A 17500-nucleotide genomic window follows, 5' to 3' on the forward strand; every position below is an offset into this window, starting at 1 on the left:
ATCCTGCTACAAGCGCAGTGTCGTAAGCAAACAACAACTGGCCTACTTCCCACTTTTCTCCATTTCTTTAACCATCTCCAATCCCCGACCCACTCCCCTTGCATTCACTTCTCTCACCACCCCATCTTTGTATAAATTGAACAGCCAGGGCAACATAACACATCCCTGACGAAGTCGCACCTTTACCTCAAACCACTCACTCTCTCCATTTCTAACCCTAACACAAGCTCTACTACTCTCGTAAAAACTCTTGATTGCTCTTGAAGTTATGATCAGAAAATAATTTTCTAATTCAGGTTACCTGAACATCTACTCGTTTAAAAAAAAAATATAGTGTCATGCAGGGACTATCGGATATCTTGCCAGAAAGTCGCACGACGTTTGATCAGGCGATTTTACCGTAATGTTAATAAGGAAACTCGACCAGAAGCAACACCTCACATCCGGGCTTCGTCCGAGCGGGATAATGAAAGGACCTTGTAAGGAATGGAGATTGCGTGTCTTTTTTCCTGTTGATGTTTCCCATGTTCATATGGAGATTGCGTGTAGTGAATGCAATCTGATAGAGGATTCCTCTAATCTATTAATTTTTCTATCTATTTATCTATTTGTTTGTTTATCTATTTTCATTGCCGCAGTTCGAGTATGGAAATGAGGCTTGTGTACACACAACCTTTATCTGTACCCCTTTGGTTGAACGGTAAGTCAGTTTTGTTGACGTGCATTTCTCCCTGCTGGCAACACCCACCATCAGACGATGATTTTTTTTTCAGCCAAGGAAAATCGTTTATTGCAGCGAAATAACCCAGTGGTCGGTAACCTTTATAGCTAGAAGAAATATTTTTTCAATTTTAAGGAATTTTAATGCTGTCGGAGCCACAATAAAAAATCAGATTAAGAAAGACATTTCTACAAATCATTACATTTGATGTCTACAGATCTTTTCGAAGTTGAATAAATGGATATGTAGATATAATTTTGCCTTGAATGTCTTACATATTTCCAGTATATGACGTCTTTGTCTCGGTGTAATAATTTTTTTTGCATGAAGTTTCTGGAGCCACGCAAGTGGCCTGAAAGAGCCGCAGGTTTTCGCCCACTGTTTTTAATGGTTTAACCTATCTCTGTTGACCTCTCCAGTGCCATGCAAGATTTGGCGCATGCCACTGCATTTGATGACGTCAGGCGCCTTTGTTTCCTCGACCGTGAGAAGCTAATCCGGTGCGTGGCGAGAGTTACATTACCACTATGGGGTGGTATCAATATATCCCAAATTCCTCCTAGCTCGCAATAATTCACACCCAAACCCATTATTTCCATTCTGATTTCGAGTATTCTTCAATCTTCATAAATCTTTAGAATGTGCCTTCTGTAACTTGATATTTCACATACACTAAACATTAAATAATGTACCTTTACATGATAATGAAAATGCAATAAGTCATTATTGAATTACAAGACATTTCTCTGAGATGTCACGTGCCACACATTTAAATACCGTATCACGTACATTGACATCACAATATTCATTCTTAAATGCCAGATAATTTGAATTTACATAACTTTTCTTCAAAAGACATCGTGCCATACCCCTTCGTTTTCCATGTTAAACAAATCACATGAATTGTGGAATATATTATCTCAAACGAAGCCTGTCCGAAGAGCGTTTGTGCGTCAATTCCTCCATGAGCTTGCAAACTTCCCGATCTGCCACACAAGAAACACTGACTCACTTTGCAGCCAGTCATAAAACTTTATATTCTCGGTTCTCGGTGTGACTTTCTGTATCGAGCGCGCGTTGTCGTTGTCATGGAGACTGAGTCAAGCGACTGTCATTTGGTCTAACCCATTGCAATGTGGGTATTAAGCTCTCAGCTGTTTTCTGTATCAAAACAGTGGACGGTAGTGATCAAGATGCCGTCGGTGTTGCTAACAGAATCTATATCTGTGGAGTTGGGTGGTAGGTGTATATATATGATTAATTATACTTTTGGATAAATACAGACCGTTATTTGTTATTTCACTGTGAATGAAATATATTCTAGAGTTGATCCAAATATGAAATAGGTTGCAGTCGCTGCCGGGCTGGTTGCAGTTTTTGTAGGTACGATGTAACAATACTACAACTACAAGTACAAGCATAAAATGTTCTCATTTGGTTTCACCCTTAAATTCTTGTTGCATATGAAAGACCATTTCACTAGAAACAAAGTACTTTTTAAGTTTTTGAAACAGCTTAAGAACGGAGGTACGTTTTTTTTTCCTATTCCGAAATTTTGGCTCGACTTTACCATAACTGTCAAAGTGTGATAATTAAGGGTGGTAATTTGTAAATATTTTGGTAAAGAAATACACATAAACACTAAACCTTTCTCACTTCTGAAGTACACCACGAGATTGTAAGATGGGGGCCTGTCTTGGGATTTCAGTTTGATGAATTTAATTAAATTGACCCTCATGAATAAATAGATCATAGACTGGTAAGATACACAACTTATGGTATTTGTTCAGTTGTGTACATGGACACGATATAGTGTTAGAAAATTAAATATTAATTTTGTAAATTATAATACATGAACGTAATATATAATTTTGTAAATTAATACATGAACGTAATATGAGATTTTCTTGGCGGAAATAAAAATAAAAAATACCTTGCTACAAGCAAATATACCAATGAATCAAGTCGCTAGCATAGGATCGGGATGCCATCTTGTTGTTTGTCAAGTGTTTTCTGTCCAGTCCAGTTGAGGCCTGGTGTACGCCTTTGGTACTTCCACCAGTATCTTGCGAGGTATATATTCTTTAAGGAATGCTATGGAGCTGAAATCCATGCATTCCTTGAAGCTGTGAAAAACCTATATACCCCGCAATCAAAAAGAGTGATTGAATAGGCTGCAAACATCCGTGACAATGATGATGACGATCCGAATGACCTTAAATTACAGGTACTGATTTACTAAATACATGTTATGTTAGGTTAGATTAGACGAATTTATCATCCTTTCATTTCTTTGATGTGGCATCTATCATAACAAACATGGTGAACCATCTGTCCGGCTCACATTTTTTATAATGAAATTTGTTTTAGCGACTTTTTTGTTTTTTATTTCCGCCAAGAAAATTGCATATTATGTTTACATTATGATTTACAAAATTAATAATTAATTTTCTAATGCTATATCTCGTCCATGTACACAACTGAACATTTACCCAATTTAAAAAAGTTTTTTCAAGAAAGTGTGGAGGAAACATCTGGCAACTCCGATACCACTTGCCAAATGCACGCAGTAGCATGAAGTTAGTATACTCCGTGATTTCTACGGGAAAGGAAATATTGATTTTAAGATGAGTTTTTGGTGTTAGGAAAAACAAACTTTAGGTTTGGGTGAATGGAAAAGAGGAAGAGCCCAAAGGACATCTGTTGATGCCCTTTAGCCATTAAGTTCCAGTAAAGAGCCCTTAAAATTATGAATCACTAAAAAAGTGGTATTATTTTAATTGTGCACACCTATGCAATATAGTATTAGAAAATTAAATATTAAATTTGTAAATTATGACACATGAATGTAATATGCAATATTCTTGGCAGAAATAGAAAACTAAAAACCTTGCTACAAGCAGAATTACTTATGAACAAAGTCGTCATGATATGGTATGGACGCCATGCCAGTCCAGTCACTATCAGATGACTGCTTTCACGTTGTGGACCAGGTGTTCTCCAACTCCAGGTGATGTTAATAAGTGCTGTTACAAAGACAATAGGGGCTTCCTTAGACTTTATGAGAGAACACGATGTTCTGCCATTGTCTGTTAATTGCCCGAGGTACAATAATAATTAGGCCATCAGCATCCGTGACAATGACGACCCGGATGATCTATAGAATTTGAGGTACTGAATTACTAAACATTGGTTGGTTAGGTTACGTAGGTTAGGTAAGGTAAGGTAGGTTAGGTTAGAATAGACTAATTTATCATCCTTTCATTTCTTTGACCTCAGCACCTATTAAAACAAGCATGGCATATCATTCAACTGCCACGACTTCATTAGAAAATAGGTTTTAGCAACTTTTATGTTATTGATTTCAGCCAAGAAAATTGCATATTATGTTGGTCTATTATAATTTACAAAATTAATAATTCATTTTCTATTGCTATATCATGCAGGTGTGCACAGCTAAAATTTTACCAAAAAAGTAGTACCCTGACCTCCTTCCCCTTATTAGTACTATTTAACTGTGACCCACCACAAAACTTGTTTGCTGTAGCTTCCTCAGTCTCTCTGACTCAAATTCAGTACTTACTAGTAACTGATGGTTTAACCTCTTCACTCGGGGGCACATCGCACGTCTGGCAGCATTAGCTGCCCGATGTGCGATGGTGCGTCATAATAATCGCATTATAAAAAATAAAGTCAGTGCTCAATCGTTCATTCTCTTTCACCCGTGTATTTTGATAACCATAGAAAATTGATGAAGCCAGTTTAGAGAGAATGAAAATTACGTAGGTACGACTACAATAAATATAATCAAGATGGTGACGTCGGCATCATCAAGTACCCACTTGCTCCTCATGCCGCCTACGTAGGCATCACCGTATGGAAGTGGTTAAGCACCCCCCTTTAAAGGTCAGATATCAACAGATATACCATTCACTAAAAATAATCGAAAAAGTACTTTTTAAAAGCATACAAATAAAGTTTTTACCTATTACAGAAGAATTTATTCAGAAAATTCACTTTTAATTGTGCCTCGCATACCACTTTTCCAAAGTCTAGATATTCAGAATAACAATATTGTTTGTTTGGCAACTGTGACGTCACGAACACGGAATTCCCCGAACCTTTCCTGAAGCGCACGGGCGGAATGTTTCGAATAGCAGACGACGCAATGAAATGAAGACAAAACTGTTTTTTGCCAAATTTGATAAGATGTAGATGGTGGAATTATATAGAATACTGTCAGTATGTTTTTTTTTTATGTACATTAAACTGTAAATACAAAAAGTTATGGAAGTCTTGATATCTGACCTATAAAGGTCAGATATCAAGACTTCCATAACTTTTTGTATTTACAGTTTAATGTACATAAAAAAACATACTGACAGTATTCTATATAATTCCACCATCTACATCTTATCAAATTTGGCAAAAAACAGTTTTGTCTTCATTTCATTGTGTCGTCTGCTATAAGAAACATTCCGCCCGTGCGCTTCGGGAAAGGTTCGGGGAATTCCGCGTTCATGACGTCACAGTTGCCAAACAAACAATATTGTTATTCTGAATATCTAGACTTCGGAAAAGTGGTATGCGAGGCGCAATTAAAAGTGAATTTTCTGAATAAATTCTTCTGTAATAGGTAAAAACTTTATTTGTATGCTTTTAAAAAGTACTTTTTCGAGCAATACGATGATTTTTAGCGAATGGTATATCTGTTGATATCTGACCTTTAACCCCTTCCATACGGTGCCGCACACGTAGGCGTCATGGACTTAGATCTTGGTGGCAGCAGCCAATGCCAGCCGTACGACGTGTCGTAATAATACTCGCATCATAAAATATAGTCACCGCTTATATCGATCGTTCTCTCTTCACCCGTGAATTTTGATAACCATAGAAAATGCGATTACAAAAGAATTAGAAAGAATGTCATTATGGAGGGGCGACTACAATAAATATAATCAAGACGCCGATATGGCAGCCTCGCGAATACACTCGCTCCCCATGACGCCTACGTGTGCGGCACCGTATGGAAGGGGTTAAGCACAGTACAAGTCATGTTTGCAAATATTTTTGGACCTTCGTTATATAATCTCTGATGCAGCTAAGAGTTATATACAATTCCTCATTTCCTTTTGGAATATCCTATGCAGTTAACCCAAGTCTTTAGTAAGGTTTTCTGAGCACCAGAAACATTGAAACACCTGTTGAAATAAAAAACCATGGATAAAACCGACTACAGGTAGTCGTCGACTTATGACCTATGTGACTTACCATTGATTGACTTTACGACCACGAGATAGTGCAATAATATTTAACATTTGATTGAGTAATAGAATTGCAATGTTATGCCTGGCATTGCAGTACAATTACTCCGGATGCTGCGAGATGCGAGTATGATAGTTTTGGGAGGCTGCGGGCAGCGTCAGCATCCCAGCCAGCTAAATATTCTTTCATTTTGTTTGTTTGAAGTAAAATGTTTCCTAATTTTGCATTGCATTTTGTATTTTTGTGTTTTTATATGTTTTGCAATTAATAGAATGTAACAGTAAAAGTTTTTTTTTATGCCTAGGCTAGTTTGTTGTTGATAACAATATGTTCGGTACAGTACGTAAATGAAAAGAATGTGTTTTGAAATAGAAATTTTCCTAATTTTGCCTTACATTTTGTATTTTTATATGTTTTGCAATTAATAAAATGTAACAGTAATACTTTTTTATGCCTAGTCTGTTGTCGATAACAATATGTTCGGTACAGCATTTTGTATTTTTATGTTTTGCGATTGATAAAATGTTATGGTAAACTTTGTTTATGCCTAGTCTGTTGTTGATAACAATATTTTCGGTACAGTATGTAAACGAAAAGAATGTGTTTTGAAATAAAAAAAAATCCTAATTTTGTCTTGCAATGATTTTAATGTAACCAACAAAAAAGTATTTGTAGGTAAAAAATGACAGGACTTTATTCAGTATGCATAGGCCTAGGCTACATTTCCTAACAAAAATTATAAAAAAGTTAATGAATATTAAACAACGTAGCTCAAAGATAATAAGATTTTATTCACTATGCATATGTTTCCTAAAGAAAGTCTGATGGTAAGATAATAAAAAGATTAAAAAATACAGTATCAAATATCATAGGTCAAAGATGATAGGATTTTATTCAGTATGCTTAGGCCTAGTCTACGTTTCCCAAAGAAAATCAGATAAAATTATAAAAAGGTTAAAAAATAATATACACCATAGTTCAAAGATGCTAAGATTATTTCAGTATGCTAAATATAATATACAGTATATATATACAGTAACAAAAATAATATTTAAAGGGTAATATATACTGTATATATATAAAGACTGACTTGCGTCCAGATCGGCTTACGACCTGTCTGTCAGAACTGAACTCGGTCATAAGTCGACGACTACCTGTATATCTCATGTTCTCACTCTAACTGAAACGATGAACGGAAATTTTTCCATTAACTTGCGAGGTCCAAGGTTTGGTAAGTATTCACTAGGGAGTGTAATACCAATTTTAAACAATTCAAAACCCTAAACTACCCATTTCATTTATAAGATGGAGTTTTCCCTTGAGGGATTCATAAAAAACCCACTTCACTATAATTGGAAAGACACTATCAGATAGCAGTTTCTTCCAAATTCTCTAAAGAGAATCTCAAATATGTAGTAGTTAAAGAACTTATTGAGCAAGAAGTGCTAGACGTAGATGCATACCAATTAATCCCTCAAGACATTACTGATGAAAATGAGAAAGATGAAGACGTAGAGCCTCCTCCCCCTTCTGGTGCAATTCCTAAAGTTACCCTAAATTGAATGGTGATCAATCTAGAGTTAGAAAAAATAAAATTAGGATGGGAAAAAATAGAATTAGAACTAGAAAAAATGAGATGTGAAAATAAGGAGAAAAAATGTGAGAGAATATTTAAGAGAGGAGAAAGAACTGTTCATACAGAGATTAGAAGTGATAAACCATGAAAAGAGGCTAAAAGCTCATTTTAAATCCATCAAGAGATCCATTTCGTTCCAAATTTCAATGAGTCAGAGCCCAACATAGGAAATGGCCTGAAGAAAAATGGACATGGCTTATCTAATCTAAGCTAACTGGTATAGCTGCTAGAGTATTCAATACTATTGAGGAATATACCTCCTATTCTTTAGTAAAAGAAAGTATATTAAAAGCATATCACATCACCTGAAGCTTACTGACAAAGATTTAGGAATTTAGTCAAGTCTCTCCTTAACACTTACATAGAATTCGCCTCTGAAAAACTAAAGCTTTTCAAGCAATGGTTATCTTCCCAGGGGGTAGATTCCTTTAACCAACTAGTTGATCTCATGGTATACAAAGAGTTTAAGAGGTGCATTCCATACCCTATAATGCTGTATTTCAGTAATAAAGACATCTCAAATCTTAATGAGGTGGCCTTATTGGCTAATCAGTTCGCAGTAGTACACAAAATGGGTACTCAACGGGAAAAGCCAATTGTAAATTCATCAGTATGATCCCTTGGCACTCCTAGTGATAAGCTAGTGGGGAAACCCAATAATGTTTTGTGTGGATATTGTAAGCGCATTGGACATCACATTACCACATGTCCTGAGCCGAGTTGTACCATGTCACACTACACAGGAAAGACCCAAACTTTAGATAGGTCTTAGGTAAAACTAGGTAGCAGAACAAAATCCCAAAATCCTTCCAAACCCATGAATCATATTGTAACTCAACTCTGTACATCTCCTGATGATCTCTTTTAAAAATTTCAAATCCTCTGGTGAAGTAGCTATAACCCAAAAAGGTCCGTATACTGTGTCACATAGATTGAATAAATTATGTACTTATGCCAGACTGGCATAAAAACTCAAAATTAGTAGATATAAATTTGATGAAAGTACCCTACTGATGAACAACGGAAGCCTGTATCCTTTATTTCACATGTTACTCATCTTGGTCCAATCCATAATATGCCACATCCACAAACAACTACCCCTAACTCCATCTTACTTAAAAATGCTGAAACCCTACTCTCACATCTACGTTCATTGCATCACGATGACATCAAGCAACTCCTCACCAAATACCATATGGTATGTAGAGACCACCCTGGTCTGTGTACCATTGCCAAGCATAACATAGGGCTCAAATCTAATTCCCCTATTCACCAGAGTCCATACAAGTTGCCCCCTCACAAACTGCAGATTCTTCAAGCAGAGGTCAACTATCTACTAGAGGCGGGACTAGCTGTCCCTAGTTCATCCCCATGGGCGCCAGAAATGGCTGAAGTCATGAGGAAACACTTCAAGTCAGTTGTCACTAGAGAAAATGTACAACATCAGGATGAAGAGAGAGAGAGGTGAAATCCCCCCATGAGGGAAATGGTAGTAACACAGAAAGAAGTAATGCACCTTGATGTCAGGAAATTGCACAGCCCAGATGGAATAGCAAACTGGATATTAAAAGAATGTAAAAACTAAAAGGCAAAATATATAACTTAATAAATTGCTCACTCAAAGAAGGAAAACTGCTGATATACCAATTTATAAAGGAGGAAATGAGGAAGACCCAACAAATTACAGACCGGTTTCCCTTACAAGCACGGTAGCCAACATTTGTGAAAAGTTATAAAAAGTAGATGGATGAAACATCTGTAGGAGAACAACATACTAAATCTGAGACAATTCAGATTTAGACAGGGAAGATCATGTACCACAAATTTGATATGTTTTTACTCAAGACTATTAGATATAATACAGGAAAGGGACATATGGGCTGATTGTGCTTTCCTAGAGTTACAAAAATCTTTTGATAAAGTCCCACATAAAAAACTATTAACCACTTCCATACGGTGACGCCTACGTAGGCGGCATGAGGAGCAAGTGGGTACTCGATGATGCCAACGTCGGCATCTTGATTATATTTATTGTAGTCGTACCAACGTAATTTCCATTCTCTCTAAACTGGCTTCATCATATTTTCTATGGTTATCAAAATACATGGGTGAAAGAGAACGAACGATTGAGCACTGACTTTATTTTTTATAGTGCGATTATTATGATGCAACATCGCACGTCGGGCAGCTAATGCTGCCAGACGTGCGATGTGCCCCGGAGTGAAGAGGTTAAGAAAACTGGAAACCATAGGAGTGATACAAGGTAAACTACTGAAATGGATGGAGGACTTCTTGCATAGAAGAAAAATTAGGGTAGTGCTCAGAGATCAGAGTTCTACTTGGGAAGAAGTGATTAGTGGAGTTCCTCAATGATCAGTATTGGCACCAATAATGTTTGCTATTTTTGTGAATGACATGATGAGGGTGTGGAATGTTACATGAGCTTTTTTGCAGATGATGCAAAACTATTAAAGAAAGTGAATACTGAAACGGACTGTGACTCATTGCAGAGAGATCTGAACAGGGTCTGGCAATGGAGTCAGAAGTGGGAAATGGACTTCAGCATTAACAAATGTAGCATAATGGAATTTGGAAAAAGTAAAAAAAAAAAAAAAAAAAAAAAAAAAAAAGATATCAGGACTATAAAATTGGTGAAAAAGAAGTAAAGATAGAGGCATCTGAAAAAGACCTGGGAGTAATCATCACAGGATATGTCTTCTGACAAACATATAAATAAAATTGTCGACGAAACTTGTAACTTGCTAAGATCAATAAAAGTGGCTTTTATGTACTTGGATGAAGAAATGGTAAAGATAATACAAATCACACTAATAAGGTTAAAATTTGAATAAACACTGGTCACTCAGTACTAAGAAGAATATAAAGAAAATTGAGAGAATCCAGAAAGCATGTGGGGTGAGATGTTGAACATGCCCCTATTTTGTTCAATAGTGTTCGTTCCTTGAATGATCGCTGCTTCTAAACACTTCCTGCGGATCTTGTCTGGTTCTCACATCGGCAGATCTGCATTCTTCCAGTCCATAGATGGTGACACATAGAAACAGGGAAAACCATCTTATGGACTGGAAGAATGCAGAGCTTACCCACTCCCTTCCATAGGTGGATCATTTATATATATATATGTATATATATATATATATATGGATAAGTATTTTAGACAAATTATTTGGATGATGGAGAACATAAACACAGGGGAAGGCTCGGAACCCTATGCACTCTAACGTTTCGTTCGCGTAGAAGAAGTTCTACGCGAACGAAACGTTAGAGTGCATAGGGTTCCGAGCCTTCCCCTGTGTTTATGTTCTCCATCATCCAAATAATATATATATATATATATATATACATATACATACATATATATACATATACATACATACATACATATATATATATATATAACATACACACACACACACACACACACTTTCAACGAACGGACGGCTTGACGAACGCTCTGAAGAAAAGTGCAGATTGAGGATACCAACGCAAAGAGAAGTGCCTTTTTGTATTTGCAGGGGGGGGGGAATTGCTCGTGAGGTAGTGGGAAAGTAAGGAAAGAGGAGAGGGGGAGGGATTACTGGGGAAATGGAAGATAATGAGGATGTGGAGGACTTGGCCCAGGCAGACGGGCGGAAGGTCAACATGAAACGACCACCGGATGACGAAATGGCAAATAAAAATGTAAAGATTAGAAGTATAGAGAGGAGAAATACAGTAGAAAGTGACGAGAATATGTTCCAGGGATTTAAAGAGGGTGGGGGGGACACAACCCCCCCCAGACTGATAAGACTAGAGGAGAGAGTTGATAAGGTGATCGAGGACTTGGAACGTAAGTTAGGTAATGTAGGCTCCATTCTCCAAAGAATTGAAAGATTGGAACAACTAGAGAAGACTAACAGAAACTTAACTGAAGAAGTAGAGGACCTAAAAAGACAGTTAGGAAATGTAAAGGAGGAGAATGAGAAATTGAAGAAGAATAGTAATGAAAACAGTGAGAAAATAGCTACAGAAGCTAAAAATTGGAGAATAACTCAAGAAGGGAATAAGGTTTCATTCACTGACATAGTCAAACAGCAATTGAAAGAACATAATGAAGACTCAGTTATTAAAGTGATGAGACAGAAGGAGAATATAGTAAGAGAATTAGCTGACAAAAAGAAATGTATAATTATATTAGGAATGGAAGAGAAACATAACCCAGATAGAACCGCAAGAATCAAGGAGGAAAATGATAGGGTAAGCAGTTTATTAAAATTAGTCCAGGAAGATGAACCAGAAATTATAAAGGAAATTGAGGAAAAATTCAGACTCGGAAAATATAGTACAGATAAGACCAGACCAATTAAGATTAAATTCAGGTCACAAACAACGGCAGAGAAAATTCTATCCAAGACAGGGAAACTAGCAACAAATGATCAATATAAAAAGGTATGGATAAAAAGAGAAATGAATAAGGAGGAAAGAGAGGCAGAAAAGCAGAAAAGAATTGAAGCTAAGGCAAAAAACGAGGAAAGAACGGAGTCAGAGAAAGAGAGATTCTATTGGAGAGTAGTGAACATGAAAATAAAGCAGTTCGACATACTAAAGAAAAACATAAGGGAAACAGAGAACACAATGGAAGTGGCAGAAAACTAAGAGTGTCTTACACAAATATAGATGGATTGATAACAGGATTGAATGAACTGAATGATTATTTGAAAGAAAAAGAACCGGACATAATGGGAATTGTAGAAACAAAATTAAAAGGCCCACTACCACCCAACAGTGTAGGACATGATACATACAATTATTGGATTAGAAACAGAGAGAAAAAACAAGGGGGTGGAGTTATGTTCCTGACAAAGAAGGATATAAACGTGAAAGGTGTCATATATGGAAAGAATACAGTAGAGATGATTATGATAGAAGTGGAAGACCGAGATAAGAAGAGCAGAAAATTTGTGATCAACTATGTGCCTCCGAAAACAGCCTCATGGGAGGAGAATGAACATAAAGTATGTTAGAGGACACAAAGATAGCATTAACTAAAATAATGGAAGACGGAGGAAGAATAGTTATGATGGGCGACTTTAATTGCAAAGAAATCTGCTGGGAAGAAATGACAGTAAAGAGTGGTGATGACTCATGGGGAAATGCTCTACTTGAGATGATTACTGACCATTCAATGACACAATGGATACAAGAGAACACTAGGTATAGAAATGAAGAAGAACCATCGAGGCTAGACTTAATAATTACATCTGAACCTAGAATAGTGGACAAGATTGAATATAAAACACCAATAGGTAAAAGTGACCACATATTGATTGAACTGGAACTTAATGAAGAAAAATATATGAAAAGAAATGAACAATATAGAAAAGGAAGAATGATGTATGAAAAAACAAACTTTGATAAAATAAGAGAATTCTTCCAACAAGAAAACTGGGAAGAAATATACAAAGAAGAAACATCAGTGGAAGAGAAATGGAATATTTTGACAAAAATTTACAAAGAAGGAGTGGAAAAGTATGTCCCAAGACAAAAACAAGAAAAAGAATATGTAAAATGCTGGTACAACAAAAGTTGTAGGGAGTTAAAAGACAAAAGAGACAAAGCCTGGACCGGATGGAAAAAAGACAGAAGACCTGAAAAATGGAAAATATATACTGGTTATAGAAATGAATATGTACAAAAGTGCAGAGAGGAAAAAAGAAAATATGAAAAAGATGTTATAGAAAAGTGTAAAGATCAACCAAAACTATTCTACAGATTTGTAAACAATAAACTGAAAAACAAACAAGACTTGGAGAAATTAAGACAAGGGGGAGTTGAATACACTGAGGAAATGGAAATGGCAGAAATTATGAACAAACATTTTAAATCAGTGTTTACAAGGGAAAATATACAACCTGAAGAGATTGAGTGGAAGGAAAAAGTCCCCCCTATGGAAGAAATAGAAGTAACGAAGAATGAAATATTGACACACTTGGGTAATTTTGATTCAGAAAATCGCATGGGCCAGATGAAATAGCAAACTGGATTCTGAAAGAATGTAGGAATGAACTGGCAGACAAAATACATAGCATAATAAGCAGTTCCTTAAAAGAAGGAAAAGTTCCAGAAGATTGGAAAAAAGCAAATATAGTACCTATATATAAAGGAGGAAATAAAGAAGAACCTACCAACTATAGACCAGTCTCTCTAACAAGTACAATAGCAAAAATATGTGAAAGAATTATCAAAAGTAGATGGGTAAAATACTTGGAAAAAAACAACGTACTAAATCCAAGGCAATTTGGATTCAGACAAGGACGATCATGCGTCACCAATTTAATATGTTTCTATTCAAGGCTAATAGATATAATACAAGAAAGAGATGGATGGGCTGATTGTGCATTTCTAGACCTAAAAAAAGCTTTTGACAAAGTACCACATAAGAAGTTGCTTAAGAAATTAGAATATGAAGGAGGAATACAAGGTAAATTGCTAAATTGGATGGAAGACTTTTTGCAAGAAAGAAAAATGCGAGTAGTGATAAGAGATCAGCACTCAAAATGGAATGAAGTAATAAGCGGTGTCCCGCAGGGAACAGTTCTGGCCCCAATAATGTTTGCTATATATATTAATGATATGGATGAAGGAATTGAAAGCTATATGAGCTTCTTTGCAGATGATGCAAAATTACTGAAAAGAGTGAAAACTGAAGAAGATTGTGAATCACTACAGAGAGATCTAAATAAAGTACAAGAATGGAGTAGGAAGTGGGAGATGGAGTTCAATACAAAAAAGTGTAGTATAATGGAATTTGGAAAAAGCAAAAACAGAATAACAGGATCATATAATTTGGGAGAAGAAGGAATAAAAAGAGTAGAAAATGAGAGGGACCTGGGAGTCATTGTTATGAATAATATGTCACCTGAGAAACATATAAATAAGATTTTTGGAGAAACTTATAATTTAATAAGAACAATCAAAGTGGCATTTACATACCTGGATGAAGAAATGGTGAGGAAAATCCTAGTCACCCTGATAAGACCAAGATTGGAATATGCAGCAACGATATGGTCACCAAGTATAAAAAAATGTATATAAAAAAACTTGAAAGAATACAAAGAGCAATTACTAAACTGGCACCAACACTCTCAAAACTATCATATGAAGAGAGACTACAAAAACTTAAACTACAGACACTAGAGCAAAGAAGAGAGAGAGGAGATTTGATAGCTATTTACAGAATCATGAAAGGCATAGAAATTACTGATAGAGAGAATCTGATAAAATGGGATGACAGAAATACAAGAGGACACGGAAAGAAAATAAAAAAAGACAACTATAGAAGAGATTTGAAAAAGAACAGCTTTCCTCACAGAGCAATAGACAGTTGGAACAAGTTAGATGAGAAAGTGGTGTGTGCAAAAACAATACATGAATTTAAAAATAGTTTAGATAAAATGAGATATGAAGACGGGACCTCACGAGCATAGCTCCCCTTCCGCAAAATACAACTAGGTAAATACACATGCATATATTTGTGTGTGTATACAGATAGATAAAATTTTCTTCATGTGGACTACCTTGCTGTTGCATTATCTACATAGTGCCCTACTTTGTGACCCACAGCACAGGAACCATGGCCAAATGATGTGCGGCTTTTCCAGCCATATGAAGTTGAGCAGATCCTGCTGCCTGACAATGCCCACTGCTTGGCTGTACAGGCCTTCCTCAAGATGTGCCATCTGTCATACACCAATGACATGAGAGGCAATGCCGAGCATATGTCACCCTCAGGTAGGCCATATGATGTGCTTTTGCCATTGTTATTGTTATTAGTGTCCTCATCCTTGTCATCATCAGTGAAGTAAGTACTTAGAAAACATGTAGCTTTGGATAACCTTCCTTTGTGGTTGTCCTTTATTTTTACCTGTGTCATATTAAGTGTAATTTATTTTTATGGTGATGGGTCACTTGATTTCACCTTTATGTTGTGGACCAGACCAGTACTAGATTTTATTATCAAGGCCAGTATCTGCTAGATGCCAAAATTGGCTGAATAGATTGAATAATTTTTCATGAACTTCTTCAAATCTGAAAATTTATGGTCAAGTAGAAGGGAAGAAATAGTATAGCCATAGGTTAAGGAGATTATGAAGAAGGTAATAATTTGGAGGCTGACCTAACCTAAACACATTGTCAGTCTGATCAGTTATGTTCGTGTCCTTTCCTAATAACAAGTAATTTTTCTTACATTTTGCATATCATATTCCAGTGTACGCTTTGTGAAGTAATGTCTGCCAGCTAACAATTATATCACATCTAGCTTTTTCAACTACATACAAGAGATCCCCCCTCTTTTTTTTTTTTTTTTTTTTTTTTTTTTTTTTTTTTTTTTTTTCTTCTTCTTGAATAACCTTCACTACTGTCCTAACATCAACTTGTCTGATGCCCCAAGATCTGTTTAAACTTTATGGCATCTTTTTGTTGGCTAGGGAACCAACTTTTTCAAACATCCAACAGGTATTTGACCTTTTTCTCATTTTATTTCATTCTAGCATTGAATGTCTATTTCGAAATATGACTTTCTGCTTTCTGAACCAGGATGGTGTGTTTTCTTGTTTGAGGTTTTGTTCCAGATCATGAAACTTTGACTTGTGGGAAGAGAGCATGTTCAATCTCAGATGCAAATTTGTTACCCTCTGTTGTTTAATTCTTGTAACCTTTGAGGCTATCCCTTTTATTTTGGTTGCATTTTCATCCTGGTCGGTTTCCCTAGTGACATATCTTGAATACAGGAAAACCCTCAAAATCAGCAATATGTAACTCGTGCTCTAAAGGCTTACTATATCTGTTGAGACTGCCACCGAGAAAAAAAATCTCGCTTTAACCCCCCCCCCCCCTAGACTTTTTCCTAAAGTAGGAACCACCAACTTTATACTGTACTGTACTATAATAATGACTTTAGACCCTTGTTCATAATTGGTAGGTATGTTCCATCAGAAACAGTTAAAATAGCTTATTTTCATAATGTTGGGCGCTGTATCGGCCAAGTATGACTTCTCCCATTGTGGGTGAATCGCTTTGCAGTGATTCACAATCTTCTTCGGTGTTCACTTTTTTAAACATTCTTGTATCGTCTGCAAAGAAGCTCATATAACTTTCAATTTCTTCATCCATATCATCAATATATATTGAAACATTATTGGGGAGAGTACTGTTCCTTGTGGAACTCCACAAATCACCTCATCCCAATTAGAATGTTTGTCTCTTATCACCACTCTCATTTCCTTTCATGTAAGAAATCTTCCATCCACTGAAGTAGTTTGCCCTGTATTCCTCGTACAGTTTCTAATTTCTTTAGCAACTTCTTATGTGGCACCTTATCAAAAGCTTTTTTCAGGTCTAGAAAGGCACAATCAGCCCATCCATATCTTTCCTGTATTATATCTATTAGTCTTGAATAGAAACACAAAAGGTTTGTGACACATGATCTTCCTTGTCTAAATCCAAACTGCCTTGGATTTAGTGCATTGTTTTTTTTTTTTCCAAATGCTTTACCCATCTACTTTTGATCATTCTTTCGCAAATTTTTGCTACCGTACTTGTAAAGGAGACCGGTCTGTAGTTAGTAGGGTCTTCTTTGTTTCCCCCTTTATATATTGGTACTATATTTGCTCTTTTCCAATCTTCTGGAACTTTTTCTTCCTTCAATGAACTGCTTATTAGACTATGTATTTTGTCAGTTCGTCCCTTTATGCTCTCAAAATCCAGTTTGCCATTTCATCTGGACCATGCGATTTTCTACCATCAAGATTACTCAAATGTTTAATTATTTCTTTCCTTGTTAATTCTATTTCTTTCATAGGGGGGACTTTCCCCTC

General features: G+C 36.1%; 2 protein-coding genes across 2 annotated transcripts in view; one reads left to right on the top strand and one right to left on the bottom strand.

The window, feature by feature from the left end:
• Window positions 1–1588, bottom strand: part of LOC143022266 (uncharacterized) — a 72257-nt gene extending 70669 nt beyond the window's left edge. Inside the window, exon 1 of the mRNA XM_076180407.1 lies at window positions 1499–1588. Within this exon, the coding sequence (XP_076036522.1) occupies window positions 1499–1588 (90 nt within the window). The remainder of the gene's footprint in view (window positions 1–1498) is intronic.
• Window positions 1589–1804: 216 nt separating this feature from the next.
• LOC143022446 (metaxin-2-like) overlaps window positions 1805–17500 on the top strand; it is a 131721-nt gene continuing 116025 nt past the window's right edge. The window contains exons 1-2 of the mRNA XM_076180677.1: window positions 1805–1960; window positions 15246–15413. Coding sequence (XP_076036792.1) covers window positions 1855–1960; window positions 15246–15413 — 274 coding nt within the window. The 5' untranslated portion in view covers window positions 1805–1854. The remainder of the gene's footprint in view (window positions 1961–15245; window positions 15414–17500) is intronic.

Source organism: Oratosquilla oratoria, chromosome 44 (assembly GCF_046742065.1).
Source record: "Oratosquilla oratoria isolate Oo_2021 chromosome 44, ASM4674206v1, whole genome shotgun sequence".
Classification (NCBI taxonomy): Eukaryota; Metazoa; Arthropoda; class Malacostraca; order Stomatopoda; family Squillidae; genus Oratosquilla; species Oratosquilla oratoria.